Raw genomic sequence first — 18,196 nt, 5'->3', positions numbered from 1 at the left:
TCTGAGGTAGGCTTTCATTTCTTATCACTAGAAACGAAATGGTATGATCCCCACGGTCTTGCAGAAGTTCATCTCGAAGTCCCAAAGGACCAGACTGGACGAAGCCCTGACGTACAGTAGCTAACCGATAGCTGCAAGATATTGAGGCGGTGCAGATAATACGGTCTAGCTAAGGACATTTCCACATTATTTGAATTCCAACCATGTCATGCTAAAAATAAGGTAAGCCTGTATGTTTAAGATTGTATGATATGGTGTGTAGTATCAGAAATCACCGTAATGCTTGATGCACATTTTATGTCAAAAGCAACAGGTCTATTAGTAACTTCCAAGTTGATTAAAAGCGCAGACGAATTTACTTTGAGATTACATTTTCCATTTGACCAATACGGACGTTATCTCATCTTAGTTTGTTTTGTCCATTTGTTAGTAGTCTAATTTACTAATGAACGGACAGCTGGGTTTCGTGGACTAATATCCCCAGCCGATCCTCCTTATCCGCCTTGAGGATCGCTGGTTAAAGATCGATGAGTTCCTGTCCCGTTTATGAAATGACCCCTTATAATAAACAGGTGGACAGAAGAGATGTCATGGTTAAATTCAAAACATTTGAACTACTGCACGCAGATGTGCTTAATTTCAACTTTGATAGGATATCTTCTTATAAAGTCCAGGATCAATCGTGATAGTGCGCTCTCTACAAACATACAACTCAATCGAATCTAAAACAATGTTATGACTCATTGTTCTTGCTGTTTGTCTTTCGTTGTGAAGATGGAGCTGAGCAGACGAAAAGTTCCTCTTTATGTAAGTAGCCTACGTTGTTTCTGTAAATATTATACAACTTACACACTCGCCGATCTCTTTTGATATCTGGAAATGTATTTAAATGTCCTTATCTATTCAGTTCAGGTTTACGCCCTCAATTAAATCTAACGGATATCGGATTTCTGTTCAGGTGGACTGGCTCAAAAAGAAACAGTCGATCCGTAGGCCTATAATGTTGAGTTGAGATGGTGCTGGATAAGTGTTCAGTGGTTTGCAAAATATAATGTTTTCAAACAGTGCACAAATGCCGCTGGCATTTTATTTCCAGTCAATAAATAACCGTTTCCTTTAATCCCAAGGTGATATTTGAAAGGGTTGAAAGGACTCATATTTCCCATTATTGTTTGTTGTATTACATTTTTCAATTATGTTGTAGTCTCAAATAGTTTGGCCAAAGCTCTTTGCAAAGATGGAAACATTGGCATTCAAAAATTGTTTTAGGTTGAAGCAAAGATCAAAGTCCTACTTTGTTCGATTAATCATGGAGTTGAATCCAGTTCTTCCAAGCAGCATTGCATTTTATTTTAATGCCAGTTTTAGCCAAATCAAATGGATGGTCACTCAGTGAGTTTCACACAATGAGGTTAAAAACAGAACAAAACATAAACAGTTTTGTGGAGTAAATTTAACCCAATCTAGTTCATTGGATATGCAGATAAGTTTATCAACTCCATTTGTTTGGGTTTAGTATAGGGAAAAAAACAGCATGAGAAAGCAGCGAGAGATTAACACAAAATGCAGAGAAAAGCTTATCCCAAAGGCTATAAATCTCAGGCACAATATACATGCCATTTAGGGCTATTTGTAGATACATTTTTGCACAGCTTTTGTAGATGCATGCTGTATGTTCACACAGAGTATATGAATCAACAATAATGATTGCACTACAAGATCATATAATGCATCACATAATTAGATGATCAATTTTAAAGAGGTTTATTTCTAATTGTGTATACAGACATTGTGGGTATATTTATCCCCCTCACCCTTTTTTTGTTTCATAGCTTCATTGGTGGGTATTGTTATTTGAAAATAAGAATGTTGCACGATAGGTAATTTTTTTAATGGAAAATGATCAGCCTCCCAAGTTATCATCCTGTACATCTGACATGGCCTACTGTATGGATTTGGAAACAAAGTCTGGACCAATCTTCTCTTTATCCTTATCATCTTCTGCTATCTCCTCAACGTAAATCTCCGATCAGCCTTCAGGAGGATGAGATGGGGATGAGAATCCCCAGTGTCTGGATCATGGGAGATCCTCACTGTGTTCAACACTAGCATTCCTGTTGTTATTGAGAGGGTTGTCTTATTGTGGCTCCTCAATACCTGCTGCCAGGAGATTTGGTGTACAATGTAACAATGAGGCTTACTTTTTCTCTCCTAGTCTCCTAGTCTCCTACTACCTCTTTTCCTCTTAAACTTGTGGTTTTCCGCAGGGCCAGGCGAAGGTGTTTGCATTGCTGGAGGGTCTAGATGCAATGCCTGGAGATGTGGAGGTCTTCATTGTTCTGGAAGGGTCCACCTTGCTCCACTTCATCAAAGCTCTGAGCGATGTCATGCTCTGCTTTATAGTGCCTGGTGTGTTTGCATGTGTTTGTGTTCGGTAAAGGTGTCACCCTGTTAGTCTTTCTTTTCATCGTTTCATTTTCCAGTAGTAGTTTATTACGGCTGAAATAAGGATAAACCCCCACCATTGTCCTAGCCCTCGCCTTCACTGACTTTCTGTCTGCACTCACCACTTGGAATTTACAAGCTTTGAAACAAATATTTACAAAAATAACATTCTTCAGTGATTATTTTTTTCACCGTCAGTGTGTTTTATACCTTCATGTCTTGCTAAATGAGGGCAAGTGAAGTATTTATACACACACACACACACACACACACACACACACACACACACACACACACACACACACACACACACACACACACACACACACACACACACACATACACACATCTCTTAGGGGACAGAATCTTATCAGTTTCCTCTCAGAAGGGAAGCTCTTAGAGCCCCATAAACAACATGACAACACTCAGCCTGTCTGGAGGCTGAACAGAACATACCACTTTACATTGGAGAGTTGTTTGCACTGGAACCGGGTATTCATAAAGCATTTTAGATAACATTAACAGACTGTTCGTGTTTTTTGCCTTGCTATTTGTTCCTATACACAATACTGCATATATTTTGTAAACACAATGCATTTATCTGCATTTATTATTAGGGCTAGAGAAGGGATCCCTTTTTGCCTTTTGATTTGGTGTGACGCTTTTGTTTCTGTGCAGGACACAACCTGGCTGAGGTGGTGTCTGTCCAGGCATACCTGTGCTCCGAAACGACACCTCTCACCTGCCTGGGAGGAGCTACTCTTGAGTACGTCCAAGATGACGCTCAGGTATGTAGTGATGACACACACACACAAACACTCACTCACTCACTCACTCACTCACTCACTCACTCACTCACTCACTCACTCACTCACTCGCTCACTCACTCACTCACTCACTCACTCGCTCACTCACTCACTCACTCACTCACTCTGAGTCCATTTAATTGTGCATGATGTGCATCACCATCAGGACCTGGCAGAGCACCTTGTGACCCACGGACATCGGCTCAGCTCCATGGATCACAAGGAGCTGAGCAGCGTCTTCCGCCTGGGCCAGAGGAGCTGCCGCTGGGCTATGGATCAGTTGGTTGCCCTGGCCATGGCCAACCTGGACATCCCTCAGAGCTGGAATGTCCTGGGCAGCCCCGGCGGAGAGGGTGAGGTCGAAAACAGCTTATCACTTGTTCCCATGAATGGCTTTTGCGCTGATACTGATTTCTCGAAGAGAACGTTGGCTGTCTCTTACCCATCTCTAATCGATGTCTAAACTGGAGATGGTGATGGGGACCGGATCACGTTGTGCAGTTAGTCAGGGAGCATAGAACACAACAGGGTGGAGGGGAGCAGGGCTGGGGGGAGGATGGAGGTGGGCTGGACAGAGGTACATTTCCACAGGCTTCTCCGCAGCCTTCATTTCTCCTGCAGCAATCGGAAACTTGGAGCCGACTACACTGTCCCCGGACGGTGAACTCTTCAACTCCCTCCCCCTGATTTCTCCCCTTCTCCTGGCCGGGGGCTCTCTCCTCCACGGCTCAGTTTCTTTTGTTTTTTCCACTCACTGGGCTGCGATCGGAAGTGGCTGTGGTCACGTGTCGGCCTCTCTTACATTTGTCACTGCCAATTAACCCGAGTGTAATGTGGTTAATAATGCTTCTCCATCTGGAAGGAACCCAGGGGTCGGCGGAGGGAGCTCAACGTGTGTGTGTGTGTGTGTGTGTGTGTGTGTGTGTGTGTGTGTGTGTGTGTGTGTGTGTGTGTGTGTGTGTGTGTGTGTGTGTGTGTGTGTGTGTGTGTGTGTGTGTGTGTGTGTGTGGTGATGTGTTCATGGGAACTTTTTTTGTGTGCTGAGCTGTGCTGATTATTCGTAAGATGCCGTTTTGTTTGGTTTCATTGGGTGGGTGCGCTGGACAAAAAAAGGCTATGACAAACACGATTTTGTGTTAATATTGTTGTGGCAGTCTGTTACATCTCAACGTCTCCTCATGAATGGCAGCAGCTAAGCATTTTAATTGAATAACATTGTCAGTGACATCACTCTGCTGTCTCCGCTGATTGATATGGCTGGGGTCTACTTGAATACTGTATTTTCCTCTTTGTAAAGTGATGAGCATCCATATTGTTCTTTGCATAATATGTTTATAAACCAGAGATTCTTCTATTCTTCACCTATTTGCTTTATTTACCTAAATAGGTAAATAAATTGTTTGCTATTATTTAAAGGCTTTTAGTGAGTTTGCAGTGGATCATTTGAGCAGAGGTATCTAAGGCAAAGAGCAAAACAGGAACAAGAGCGGATGGAATGGAATCTGCCACGTGCCGATGTTGGTTGTCGTTAGACAGTATCATAAAAAAGGTGTTAACATAACTTCTTCTCTTCCTCCTCCCTCCCCCTGCCCCTCCTCCTCTTCCTCTTTCCTCCTCCTCGACCCTCCTTCTCTTTCTTCCCCTCCTCCACCTTTCTCTCTCCACCTCCTCCTCCTCCTCCATCCCCCTACTCACCATTCTCTCCCTGATCCTCCCCCCCCCTCCTCTGCCCCCTTCCTCTTCCTCCCCCCTTCTCCATCCCTCCTCATCCTCCTACCCCCCCCCCCCCCCCACCAGTGTACCGTCCCAGAGAGTCGCCCCTCCACCTGGCAGTGCGCTGGGGCCTGGTTCGGCTGGCAGAGTTCCTTCTGTGTCAGCCGGGGGGGCTCATGGCAGTTCTCCTTCCCAACGAGGACGGCGTCACGCCCCTGCAGCTCGCCCAGTTGGCCGGCAACGCCGAGCTCCAGGACCTGCTCGAAAAGTACGTTTTGTCCCGACATTTTCTTCCGTTAAAATCTTGTTTTCATGCGGTTGGTTTCAACCTAGCATTAAAAAAACCTCATGTTTTTGCTCTGTGGTATAGTGTCCTGCTGTGAAGCCTAACATGCACATTTGCACCGAAATTTTCCCGTCTGGGATTAATCGCGGGCCATCTGGTGTTATGTCTATGGGCACAAATCTTACATAACAACATTAAGAAAACCCTCATGAACATGGGAGAACATGTTAACCCTGCAAGCTCTACGGTCTCCTCGTTCATGCAGTCCAGTCCACACTGGATGACTCATGCGTGATGCAAGTCACAGCCGAGCCCGGTTGTGACTTCATATCCTTATTAGAGAATGTGAATGACAGCCTTCTTTTTCCATAGAGAAACTCAAATTTTTTCGCAATTGTCAATTACATTTTACCAACAATGTACTGTGAGCCACCTGCTCGTAACATCGGTCAAATTCAGGAACTCTGAGCCTGTGTCCAACCGACTGGGCTCAATGTTAACGCTGTAAGTCAAGGACAGAGCTCAGCTCACTTGTGGCTGAACGTGGTGTTTTTTTTCTTTCTCTTCTTAATACTTGGCCTATCGCTCATTACAACAAGCCTCCGTTATTGCAATCATATATTGCAATAACGTTATACGGGTTTGTGTTACAGGGGAGTCAATACAGTACTGCTTCGTACTCGTGTTGTGAAGAATTTGCCGTCGGAAACATAGACTCTGCTTCCACACAAACAAACTTCACCATCCGCATGAGTTGATGCTGCAGACCGCTCGGTTGCTCACAGCGTGCACATTCATCAGTATTCTCCTCTCTGAGCAGTGTTCTCTCCGTGTTGGTAGAAAACAGCGTGTCTTGTCCCATTTTAAACGTCCCGTGGCCTTTCCACAGCCCCCCAAACCCTCTGTCCACGCCGCCGGCCGGCCTGACCCAGGTGTGGGCCGGCCCGGGTCGCCTGCTGAGGTTCTGCCACGACACGGGGACCCTGTCCCTGACGGTCCGACAGAACGGCAGGAGGAACTCGCGGCAAGAACTCCACGCAGACATCCTCCTTCTCCGGGAGAGGTTCCGGGACGACCATTTCCTCAAGGAGGTCAGTTGCCCCCGATGGTCGCCATGGGGACCGATGTGGCCCTGATTGGTTGCTGAAATAGGCTTAAAAGAAAGGAAAGCATGGCTATAACTCAATGTTAACACTGTAAATCCTGAGGACATGTTGTCCGCAAGTTTATAACAGGCTTTATTTCAATATTGTGTAGAGTTCAAAGTCACTTTATTGAAGCGCTTATACGACTTCTTACTGAAATCTAATTTTATGTTTTATTGTTGATTTTCTTTGTGCCGATATCCAGGCAGAAACTATAAAATGGCAAGCAGTGTTTGATGTTTGGCCTCAGCACTTAGTACCGTAAATCACTCAGAAACAATGCGGTTTCTGAGAATAGAGAGAATAAGCAAATTGGCCACTGGTTTTCGATTCCTGGATCCATCTTTAAGCCCTATTGGATGGGGAAATTCTGCTATTATTAAGAGTAAGACCACAGATGATGCGCATGATCCTTATTTCTTGGTGGTCAGAAAGATATTTACAGTAACATGTTAACCCTAGTCATTCTTTCCCCGAGCCCCTGCCATCCTGGATTCATTTAAATCCTACATACCTAGAAGCACATCTGGGGAAATTAAAACGACAAACCTGTCAGTCTTCAGACAGTATATCAACATAACATCCTGTTATTCTTGAAAGAGAATTTTGTGTATAAAGAAAAAGACCTAATAAATAAGTTAATTATGATAAATGTAGCCAAAATGTCTACTAACGGACCCAAACTTCTTCTTAGAATGGGAACTAGAATATATATTCAGATGTGTGTTTTGCAGTTCTTTACTGGAAGTATATCCAGAAATGGCCTTGCCACTGTGGCTGTATGACAATGTTCTCAAATCAAAGTGGGTACCCCAGTTTAGGCCTGAACACAACAGAGCTCAAGCGCTGAGCGCAGAGGAACTTTCACAAGTTTTCGTCTTTACACCTGAGTCACATTAAATCCCCCGCAGACTCACTCGTCCAGGCCGTTTAAATTGATCAGCTGTAAAACAACGCATCAGAAAGCCAGGTGGAAGCAGAATAAGTAGAACGCGCTCCACATAGGCCTACGCAATGTGGAAGTGCAGATGGATTAACTTGGGAGGCGACTGAAGGTGGATCCGCTTTAGGTCCACGCTTTACCCTCTTGCTTTGGTGTGTTTCGGCCCTTAGTCTGCTTTTCATTCAAACCTCAAAGAGCAGATTACTCGTCAAATCTCTTTATAGTAAACCCGATTCCTTCCCTTGCATACTCACTAAAATCACCATCTGATCTCCCACATAGATCAGAGGACTGAGGAGAATGAACACGGGGACTGTCTTAGAGAAGGAAGAAAGCGTGGTCAATCCTGCAGAAAATGGTACATTTCTCTTTCCCTGCTTTGAGGGCTTTATGGGGTCAAGCTGAGCATAGATGGGTTGTCCATCGTTTCCTTGAATGTGCTACCTTGTGTGTCTACGGCTTTTTCTACTGAAGAGGTTTTTCAAAACAATACTGCCCTCTGCTGAGAGTTTTTGGAACTCAAAGGCCATGGAAAATGAATCAAAGCACTGAATGGACAGTTCCCTGTTTTTCCACGTTATTCCTCTGAAACACTTTTGATTCAACCCGCATGTGAGTTAGTGTATATTTGCAAATGTTTGCATGTGTGCACGCTCTTCAGTATATCTCGTATGTCTTGCCCAGCGGGAAAGCCGGTTGTTTCCCCTTCCCTCTCTCAATAGGATGCAAGCTAAGAGCCAGCTGGCATTACTCTGGCAGGCCACTGAACAAGCATGTTTTACGGTATCACACGAAGGCACAGGCCCGCCATTGTCGGGAAAATGCCACTCCTTTTACAGCACTGACTACCAGTGCGTCACCCACTTCCCTTTGCCCCTTCCCCTCTCTGTATTTTCCTTTTGTATGTTTTTATTTTTTGTTGTTTACTTACTTATTTTATAAAGATTGCATCCTTCAAGGGTCGAGTCCTCTTCCTCCTCCCACCAGCCCTCCTCTTCCTCCTCCGCAAGTGATCCCAGACCACCACCCAGAGAGCCGTGTGTGTGTGTGTGTGTGTGTGTGTGTGTGTGTGTGTGTGTGTGTGTGTGTGTGTGTGTGTGTGTGTGTGTGTGTGTGTGTGTGTGTGTGTGTGTGTGTGTGTGTGTGTGTGTGTGTGTGTGTGTGCTCTCGGTCTGCTGGGACATTAAACACCGTGTTCTTTGATCTATCAGACACGAGCTAGTAAACCGCCACGGAGGCCTTAGCACGCCTCCCTCAGGGTTCTGAAATTAATCAAGAAGTGCTACCTGCTTTGCTTCCTCCACGTCAGCAGGCCCAGAAAACGGTAGTTCATAGAACACTGTTGAAATTAATTTGAAACGAAAAGCATTTCCTTTCTTTACATTTGATGACTGTTGGTTGGCTCCGTGATTTCATGTGACTGTTTGTATGTCCTTTCTCAACAAAGGTATGTGTCCCTATGTAAGCGAAGATATCTCAGCCTTGGCAGGAAATGTGAGTATGACATTGAATACATGTGATATATATATATATATATATATATATATATATATATATATATATATTACGTTTGCATGGCTTAGAAGTGAGAAAGCACTTTCTCTTTGTGGCTTTCCATTCCATTCTCAAAGCGATCGATGACCTTGGTAAATGTCCCGGGCAGGACCAACAGCTAGCACTGACTCTAACCCTGCTGTTTAGTGCACGTTTAGTAAAGCTGTGATATAAAGTCTTACCCTTTCTTAAATGACATTTTTTTTTCAACAGACTTAAGGTTATGAGTTATTGCTCTGTGTAGGTCAATGGCTTTAATAAGCCTTTGACTTTTGACTCACTATGAGGTTCAGTGCTCTGTATTCTTTCACCTTCATTGTTTAGGTGTCAGACTTGGCACCTGGCACACACCACTGAATAGCTGACTTTTATTTGCTGTGTGTGTGTGTGTGTGTGTGTGTGTGTGTGTGTGTGTGTGTGTGTGTGTGTGTGTGTGTGTGTGTGTGTGTGTGTGTGTGTGTGTGTGTGTGTGTGTGTGTGTGTGTGTGTGTGTGTGTGTGTGTGTGTGCGTGTGTGCGCGCGCACGATCTTTGACCGTCCATCCTCCAGTATCGGTTTATGTTGGGCAACTGGTCAACTGGTCCTCTTTCTCTCGCTTTCCCTCTCTCTCCCTCCTTCATTTCACACAACAAATGATTGTTCACCTGTACGACTCAGTATCCCACATTTACTTGCGTATTTCTCACACACCCATGGACACACGCCCAGTCACCAGCCAGCAGCAGGCCAATGTTGTTGTACTTAATCGTGCTGCTGGAAGGTGAGCCGGGTGAAAAGCCTCTGTGTGGTGGTGGAGGCGTGTGTGCAGGGGGCTGACTGGGGCCCTGTTTCCATCTTCCTCTGCTCAGGACTGTGAGGAACCACTCATGTTCTGCCTGAATGGGGAAGACGAAGAGCGGTCCCCGACGCAGTCTGATTCCGGTAGGACATTTTAAGTTTTCTCTTATTTTTTTTCTGCCTATTTTTCTTTTCCCTTATATTCTTTTGGTTTTGGGAAATTGGATCAAATTGAGCCAATGAGCACAACACAAATACTAAACGAAACCGGGGTTTGTCAGATAATCGTGACCAGTGGTGGTGGTGTTGTAGCTGATGAATGAAGTTATAGGTGGTGTTGGTATGAGGTTAAAGGTGGTGTTTTGAAGAGGTTGAAGGTGGAGACGTTTGTATGAGGTCATATTGAAGGAGGTGTAGTAATAAGCTTATAGGTGGCAGTGTTGGGATGTTATAGGTGGAGGTTTCATGAGGTTATAGATGATGGTGGTGTTATGAGGCGATAGGTGTTGGTAATGAAGGTATAGGTGGTGTTGTTAAGAGGTTATAGGTGATGGTGTTTGTAAGAGGTTATTTGACAGGAGGTGTTGTTATGAAGTTGTTATTAGGTTATAGTCGGTAGAATGAGGTTCATTGAAAAGCTTCTGTTTGCAGGAAACGCTCACTTCCTGTAGAGTCCCAGAGCTCCTGTGTCATTCTATGAATATGGGCTATGTGCTAACCTTTTAAGATTACTTAAAAAATACTTTCCTACAGCATACTGCATCACAGTGGCTGGGTTTTGCATTGTTTTTCCTGACCGGCTTTGGACTGTTGGTACCCTGTTTTTTCTACTTAATATTGAACTGACTAACTAACTCTCTTAGATGTGGGCAAGGATTAATTATTTATTTGAATTTATAACTGAACTATTTAAGTCTACCCTTATAATTCTGTTTGGTGTTGCCCTTTAAAACCATTATAATCAACAATCCGGCATTTGAGATCTTGTGCTGGAAATCTTGGAGAATGTCTCTAAAACACCCCTGTGTTTGTTGTAGGATTGATCTATTTTTCAAAATGTCAACATGAAGTTTCAATGTGTAAACCAGATGTCTTTGTTTAACCTTACCCGACGGAGAAGCCGTGTCAAAGTCTCTGAGATCCCGCGCTCAGTGACTCCATGCATGGAGCTCGGAGAACAGACACAGACGCCAAATCCTTCTCCTTATCCATGTCGATCACACAGGAACATCCTGTAGGCTATTGTTTTGGCTTGCGCGGCTGCACAAGACCACTGGTGATGCCGCACCATAAGAATGTTGTGGTTCACGCGCGGTGGAGGGCCATTTATACAGCCTGTGGCTGGTCTTGCCTTTCACCCTCCAGCGTTCGGCCCCCACACGCCGCTTGTGTGTGTGAAGCGCACAAGCGCATGTACAGGTGTGCTTGTGTTTTTTATGGCTTTGTGATCCTCTTGTTTTGTTTTGGATTGTGTTTCATCCCTAGCACTTTGAGCTTGTTACAGAGGGTTTTGCATGTGACCTTTGTCTGCCAATCCGCCCTGTCTTGTTAGGACATTGCTCATTGGTCAGGGCGGCCGAAAGAGCTCTCCCCCTCCCACCTATAAAAAAAAAAAAGACGTGATATTCAGACCATGACAGGAAGTGACTGGGATTCCGTACACGACACACTTGCGGGATGACGGCCCTTGTTTTCATCCTTGAGGAATTTAGATTCCTTGTCAGACATTCCAAGCGCGGTGGGGTCATAATCGTCCACGCGGGACCTGGTAAACAAGGCACCGTAATCTGCCACAGTTTAGGTCAGTCTAAATCTGCAGTGATATGGCCGTGGTGGTGGTGGTGACTCCAGATAATCCATCAGGGGCTTGACAAAGCTCGACGAGTTTAAGAGACGGGTGAGGAATCTCGTGTGTAGCCGTCATGTTTCCTCTGTCTTGATGTCATTTAATCTGTCCCACACACACACACACAGGAACACACACGCACACACACAAGTGTACTCGCACACTGTCCTGTTTTCTCTCTCACTCTCTCTCTCGCTCTCACTCACTCACTCACCCTCTCACTCTCTCACTCTCTCACCTTTGCCCTTTGAATGTCCCTGTACTTTCCAAACACCTCAGCGCTGGACACACACACACACACACACACACACACACACACACACACACACACACACACACACACACACACACACACACACACACACACACACACACACACACACACACACACACACACACACACACACACACACACACACACACACAAACCACCTCTCCCCTTCCGCTCTGACTCCACCCCTCAGGTCGGCGTATTTATGTGAGTTTAGTGAACAAACAGCAAAGACCACTCCGTCTTAAGGCTCGCCGCGGCTGAAGAAAGGAGCTCTGTGTGTGTGGAAGCGTAGATGTGTGTGCATGTGTTGGAGAGAGAGAGAGAGAGAGAGGGGGAGGGTGTGTGTGTGTCTGTGTTTTGTGTGTATGTGTGGGTATGCTTGCATGCATTCAGCCTGTGCTCGCCCCTGTGTATGTGCAGGGACGCAGTCAGACTTTCTATGTGTGCATGTGTGTGTGCGTGTGATAGCATGCATTGCCCCGTGTGTCGGGTAGGAAGAATGAACGAGATGGGAGTCTCTGAAGGGGGCGAGGGGAGAGGCGGGGGGGGGGGGGGAGTAAGGAGGGGGTGTTTGTGGCTGAATGGGGGTTGCCAAGGCTCTGCTGAATGCACTTTTCCAGAAGCTTGTTGGGATCCCCGGGGAGAGCAGAATGGAGGAGTGTGAGAATCAACTGTGTGTGCATGTGTGTTTGCGCACACGTTTTACTGTGTGTGTGTGTGTGTGTGTGTGTGTGTGTGTGTGTGTGTGTGTGTGTGTGTGTGTGTGTGTGTGTGTGTGTGTGTGTGTGTGTGTGTGTGTGTGTGTGTGTGTGTGTGTGTGTGTGAGAGAGACACCGGGAGAGCTTTTTGATACAGTAGTGTATCACAGGGACATGTAAGAAAAGATGGCTGGAGAGGGAGTTGTGCTGCTCAGTTGAGTGCAGGGGGGGGGGGGGGGGGGGGGGGGGGGGGGGGGGGTCCGAAGGATTTAATGGGACAATTGAAAAAAGGATTAAACTTTGCACAGATCCTACAAAGACACTATTAATGTCCACAAGTACAATTGCCCCCCCCCCCCCCCCCCCCCCCCCCCCCCCCCCCCTATGAACACACACAGGCTCTGCCTCAAGCCCCTCTCTATCTCCACACACACACACGCACGCACGCGCTGTCACACATACTCTCAGAGATGCTATATTGTTGCCTTCTTAACCTCCGGGCCACCCCTCTTTACCCTGTTGTACCTCACCCCAATACTGTCCTCACTGTCGCTCCCCTCACCCCCAGCTCTCTCTTTCTTTACTCTAACCATTCCACCATCCCCCTTCTCCGGACAATATTCAGTTCAATGGTTAGCAGCACATATGAGGCAAATCACCCCATTGTATATCTATATCCCTACTACCTCTACATGTGTGGCTCTGAGGGGGAGGGAGGGAGGGAGGGAGGGAGGGAGGGAGGGAGGGAGGGAGAGACAGAGAGGGTGAGAGGCAGTGTGCCCCGCTCCCAGTCAGCCTCCGCCTGGGCTTTGACATGCTAAAATAGACACAGACAGAGGGGGGGGGAGAGAGGGGGGGGATCACGGACAGAGAGCAGGAACTCGTCAATGTCCATCATGTAGGGAGGGTACAATGGGGGCTAATGCTTTGTGGGAATGCCTCGTCCCTTGTAATGTTTGGTGTGTGTGTGTGTGTGTGTGTGTGTGTGTGTGTGTGTGTGTGTGTGTGTGTGTGTGTGTGTGTGTGTGTGTGTGTGTGTGTGTGTGTGTGTGTGTGTGTGTGTCTGCGTGTGCGTGTGCGTGTGTGCGTGCGCGCCGGCCAGCTAGTCCACTAGCTCTGAGACAATCATGAACTGGTGTTAAGTTAATGATTTCTTCTGTGTCTCCGAAACGCTACACAGCCGTACCGGGCCTCCACTCCTCTTCAGCCTCACTGTAGCTTCTGAGTCACAGTGCTGTATGTGTGTGTTGGTGACCCCCCCCTCAATCTCTCTCTCTCTCTCCCCCTTCAGTCACTCTTTCCATCCGTCAATACCATACACCCCCTTCTCCTGTCAGCATGTGTTGAGCTCCCCCTCTACCCAACCCCCTTTCTCTCCCCCCCCCTCTCTCTCTCGCTCTCCCTGCCATGTGTGGCTGTAGTAGGGGGGAATGGGTGACCGAGACGCTCTCAGGACTGGAAGAGCTCAGGGGAGAGACGGCACAGGAGAAGTGGAAGTTACCAGCCGGAATAACGGAGGGTCGACCGAGGCCTGGCTGCTGGGGCTCAGGCAGGGAGACTAGGGGGGAAGGAACAGACGTGGAGAGCTCCGTGGAGAGCAGCTTGTTTCGTAGCTGCGCTGGGCATTGGATTTGGAGAGTGTAGGGGGGGAGGGGGGAGGGAGGGTGCAAAGGACTGTAGGGGTGGGGGGGGGGTGTTGGAGGGGGTTGCCGGGCTGAGCATGCTGGCTCACTCCTGAAGTGTCAAGGCTCCAGCAGAGACTGTGGAAGAAGCAACTAACGCAGTGTTCCTCACACGGCACAAAATGGAGATCCAGTGAGCCGTTTTTTTGTTGTTTATTAAAAGTCCCCAGTGCCGGTTTTGGAGGGGGGGAACTCTATGTAAGTCACGGATATCGAGTTATGGATTCGGATTCGGATTCTCCTTTCAATTACTCTTGGCCGTCTTTCCCCAAGATGAGGATACGCAGGAAGAAAGGTAATGCAGGAACATCTTTTTTGTATGATCTGAGGTCGGTTGTTTCCTTGCCTCGATTCCACTATTTTTAATTTGCATTGTTTGCTCAGGGTGGGTTTGTTTTGATGTATCGGTCAAAAAGATGTGCAATCCCAAATGTTCCTGGTAAACGTTGTGTAACTGCTGAACATTTGCCAAACAGCCTGTCTAGTGCAGAGTCAATATTCTCCTTCTGAACCCGATACGCTCTGTTTATGTTGGGTTGCATGACCTTAAATCGGCATGTGAGTCTGAGTCTTTCATCTTTTCCATGGCACGAGTCTTGACCATCATAGAATATCTAAGCAGGTTAAGATGACGCATATTTACATGCTATCCATGACACTGTCGTCACAACCACAAGTCCAGCGTCTGATAACAAAAACACTGCCAGCACTACCCCCCCCGTGACACTGTTTTACTGCTCTCTTATCAAATCGGTTCATATATTTACCCCTCACTTCTGTTTCCAAATCCTGGTGCACAGAGGTTCCCAGCGCAAGCACGTGTCAATCAGTTGGATAGCGGTGTGTTTGCTAATGATGTAACCTGATATCTGACAGTACGTTGGGGAATGTCAGATGACCACGCCAGCCACGTAGAGCTGCTTGTTGATCTAGACATCTTCATACCACCCTGTGCCTTCCATTTAAGCAGAGAGAGAGAGAGAGAGAGAGAGAGAGAGAGAGAGAGAGAGAGAGAGAGAGAGAGAGAGAGAGAGAGAGAGAGAGAGAGAGAGAGAGAGAGAGAGAGAGAGAGAGAGAGAGAGAGAGAGAGAGAGAGAGAGAGAGAGACCATGGTGCTGATGTAATATCATGGCTTAATGTGAGACTGTGTAGCTTTACTGGGGTGCTTTGAGACTGTGTAGCTTTACTGGGGTGCTTTGAGACTGTGTAGCTTTACTGGGGTGCTTGCCAATACAAACATCACGCCTGCTGTTGGAGGTGGGTTTCTTTTAAGTGTACACAGCAGCAACAACTTTAAACATCTGGGTTGAAGTCACTCTCCTCTTTTGGCCCCAGGGGTGGGTAGTTATTGTGATTAATTTGCTGTTAGACTACAAACAACAACTGAAATAATCCTGTAATCCAACATTGCCGTGGACATAATTTGCATCAAGGCCTATGCATGTACAGAGGCCATTCCCACGCAAGGGATTATCAGCAAAAGATGAACACCTAAAATAGCCCCGAATCTGACCACGGTGGTTAAAAAAAGTTGTTATGAGTGGGCTAGGGTGTCTGTGTATGTTTGAAGAGCGAGAGAGGGGGAGAGGGAGAGAGGGAGAGAGAGGTAGTAGACTGAAGGAGCGAGGCAAAGGGAGAGAGAGCGAGACAAGTCAGAGATGCAGATCGGGTTACTGCCAGGCCTGTGTCATGGCTCTGCTCCAGTCATCTTCGCCCTGCTCCCTCACCATAAGCACTCGGACAGATAACCCGTGTTATTGCTGCTTAATTGTGATTGACAAAACCAAGCTTTGCGCACACAATCTCTGTTATTGGTTTGTGGAATTCATCCCACTGCGCAATTTAAAAGTCTTGAGTGAAACCCAAGACACGGCCTTTGGTTTGTTGTTTTTTGAGTGGTGAATGTAGTTTAATAATGTCCAGTCTGTGAGTGGAACAGGAAAAGGGAACTGGGGGATCGGACGTTGTCACGTGCACTTCCACCTGTGATGTGAAGTGTGGTTTCAGGTGTGCAGAGGCCTTGTTTGTTTCTGTTGTCTGAGGGACAGGACTGCAGTGCGCTGTGCGTCCAGCCCCCCTGGGAACACGCTGTCTGGGTGACGTGCAGTGAAGATAAATACATGGCGAGCGCACAGCTTGTGATTCTTGGATTCCAGCGTGTTAGTTTGCAGGTGTCATGACCCGAGCAGTTGATTTGTAGGTCTTGGAGGACAATTGTTACGCAATTATTATTATTATTTTTTAATCGGACAAGAAAGGCACATGAAAGCTTCAAAAGGGGGCTTGAGGCAGTGAAGCCCTCCATAGTGTTTAGTTACTTCTCAGTTCAAACCATACTTGTTATTCTAGCTATCCCAGCTCCCTCCAACATGGTATTCCTTTGATTTAGTCTCTTAGATGTCACGTCATGAGAGCCGTGAAACTGCAAACCTATGAGCTTTTCTAAACTCAGACAATACACAAAACACTGCTTTGTAGTGACTTATTTCTCTGTTTATCTAAACTACGCTGAAGGTAAGTTCACCAGCCACAAGAAAAACAGCAGAACCTTGAGAAAGGCTCCTTGTGATAGCTCTGCTTCTCACTACCTCTTTTTTCACACTCACTTATTCTGTCTGTCTCTCTCTCCCCTTGGGTCTGTGCCGTCTGGAGGGTCACACTCGGTGTTGAGCTGCCACAATGTGGAAACATGGCACTGACTGCGCTCTTTGTTAATCTCTCTCTCTCTCTCTCTCTCTCTCTCTCTCTCTCTCTCTCAAACAGTGCTACTGTATTTCTTGTCCGTCACAATGGGATTTATTCACAGTATCCCATGCAGCCGGCATTCCCAGCAGCAGCGTCCTGTAAAAACAACCCATCCCCCCTCCCCATACCCCCGTGCAAAAAATGGACATTCTTTAAAGCCGTGTCCGAAACGGGAGCTCGCCGCATCTTGTTTTGTTGTGACGTCTTCTCCAGGGCAGGGGAACGAATTTCTCTCAGCGCTAACCTGACCCGTCTAACTCATTGTTTTTGACCCGGTGGAGAAATGGTACACACGGATCCGAGTGGCTGACAGTAATGCTCACCGAGCCGGTGTTTATGGGTCAGAAGTGTGTGAACGATCTGGCCCCCCAGTTGCCAGCTGTGGATTTGGAGCGGCCCCAAAACCCAAATATTCAGCCCGGGGTCTTCTCCATGTTTAAAGCGGCCTTCTGACCCACATCCAGTTACTCCGTCCACTTCGGATCTGAGGTGGACCAGAACTAATGTGGATACGTGCCGTAGCCGTGTCTCACGTCGAAGGTCAACCGTTATTGAGTCATAATTGTGAATCGGTGCTCAAGCTTATAAGGCGTTTGTTTTTTTATTGAACTTGAACTTGGAACAGTGCTCTGCTACTCCTCTCATCTCTGGATTCGAACCGCAGTGAACTGTCGTTTAAGTAGATCTACAAGTGGTGCACGTGGGCTGATTCACGGCCCGGGCCGTTGATGGACTGGAGTGTGGTCTTTAGCATCCTGTTGTGGTCCGCGGTACGTGCACTGCGCTCTATTCCCGCCATGTTTGATGTCGGTCGGAGCAGAAATCATCTGGTGTCCTCGTCAGGACCGCCACTTGGACTCCCCCCCCCGGTTCAGATTGATGGTCTTCCATCCCCTAAACAAAGCACCAAGCCAATCGCATGTCTGATTTACTGCGTGCTGCAATCACCGCGCTCCCCTTCCCTTCACCTCCCTGACAGCAACTTGGAGACGTAGATAAACGATGGGTTCGTTTCTACTCTTTTCATGACACGGCTTAGATGAGCCAGGCCAGGGGTTATTCAGAATTAGTTTTTCAGTGTGTGCGTCGGACCCATACACAATCACACGCCGAAAAACTCGAAACGCCGGAATTGGTGATCCTTTAACGAAACGCTAACTACACCAATTCCGTTTGTAGTCTCGAGTTTTTTGAGATTCCCTCTTTGCATTCCCTCTTTGGATCCCGAGCCATTGTGGGTCCCCACACATAGTTTATGAAACACTGGTTCAGGCAGAGAGGA

The 18,196-nt window shown here is 46.8% G+C and overlaps 1 protein-coding gene across 5 annotated transcripts in view; it reads left to right on the top strand.

Annotated features, from left to right (window-relative positions):
- The first annotated feature begins 109 nt into the window (after positions 1-109).
- The window catches only part of LOC115553485 (rho guanine nucleotide exchange factor 28), a 40,917-nt gene continuing 22,830 nt past the window's right edge, over positions 110-18,196 (top strand). For 2 of the 5 annotated variants that reach the window (XM_030369781.1, XM_030369780.1), the window contains exons 1-10: positions 110-222; positions 775-807; positions 2,268-2,409; positions 3,124-3,233; positions 3,418-3,604; positions 5,049-5,232; positions 6,140-6,341; positions 7,621-7,696; positions 8,786-8,832; positions 9,741-9,813. In XM_030369781.1, coding sequence (XP_030225641.1) covers positions 775-807; positions 2,268-2,409; positions 3,124-3,233; positions 3,418-3,604; positions 5,049-5,232; positions 6,140-6,341; positions 7,621-7,696; positions 8,786-8,832; positions 9,741-9,813 — 1,054 coding nt within the window. In that variant the 5' untranslated portion in view covers positions 110-222. Of the gene's footprint in view, positions 223-774; positions 808-2,267; positions 2,410-3,123; positions 3,234-3,417; positions 3,605-5,048; positions 5,233-6,139; positions 6,342-7,620; positions 7,697-8,785; positions 8,833-9,740; positions 9,814-14,168; positions 14,465-18,196 lie in introns of those variants that run through there. The other 3 variants (XM_030369785.1, XM_030369784.1, XM_030369782.1) reach the window with 2 other exon arrangements.

Source organism: Gadus morhua, chromosome 11 (genome assembly GCF_902167405.1).
Source record: "Gadus morhua chromosome 11, gadMor3.0, whole genome shotgun sequence".
Lineage (NCBI taxonomy): Eukaryota > Metazoa > Chordata > Actinopteri > Gadiformes > Gadidae > Gadus > Gadus morhua.
Note: the sequence above shows the minus strand (reverse complement) of the source record. Positions and strands in the feature narration are given on the sequence as shown.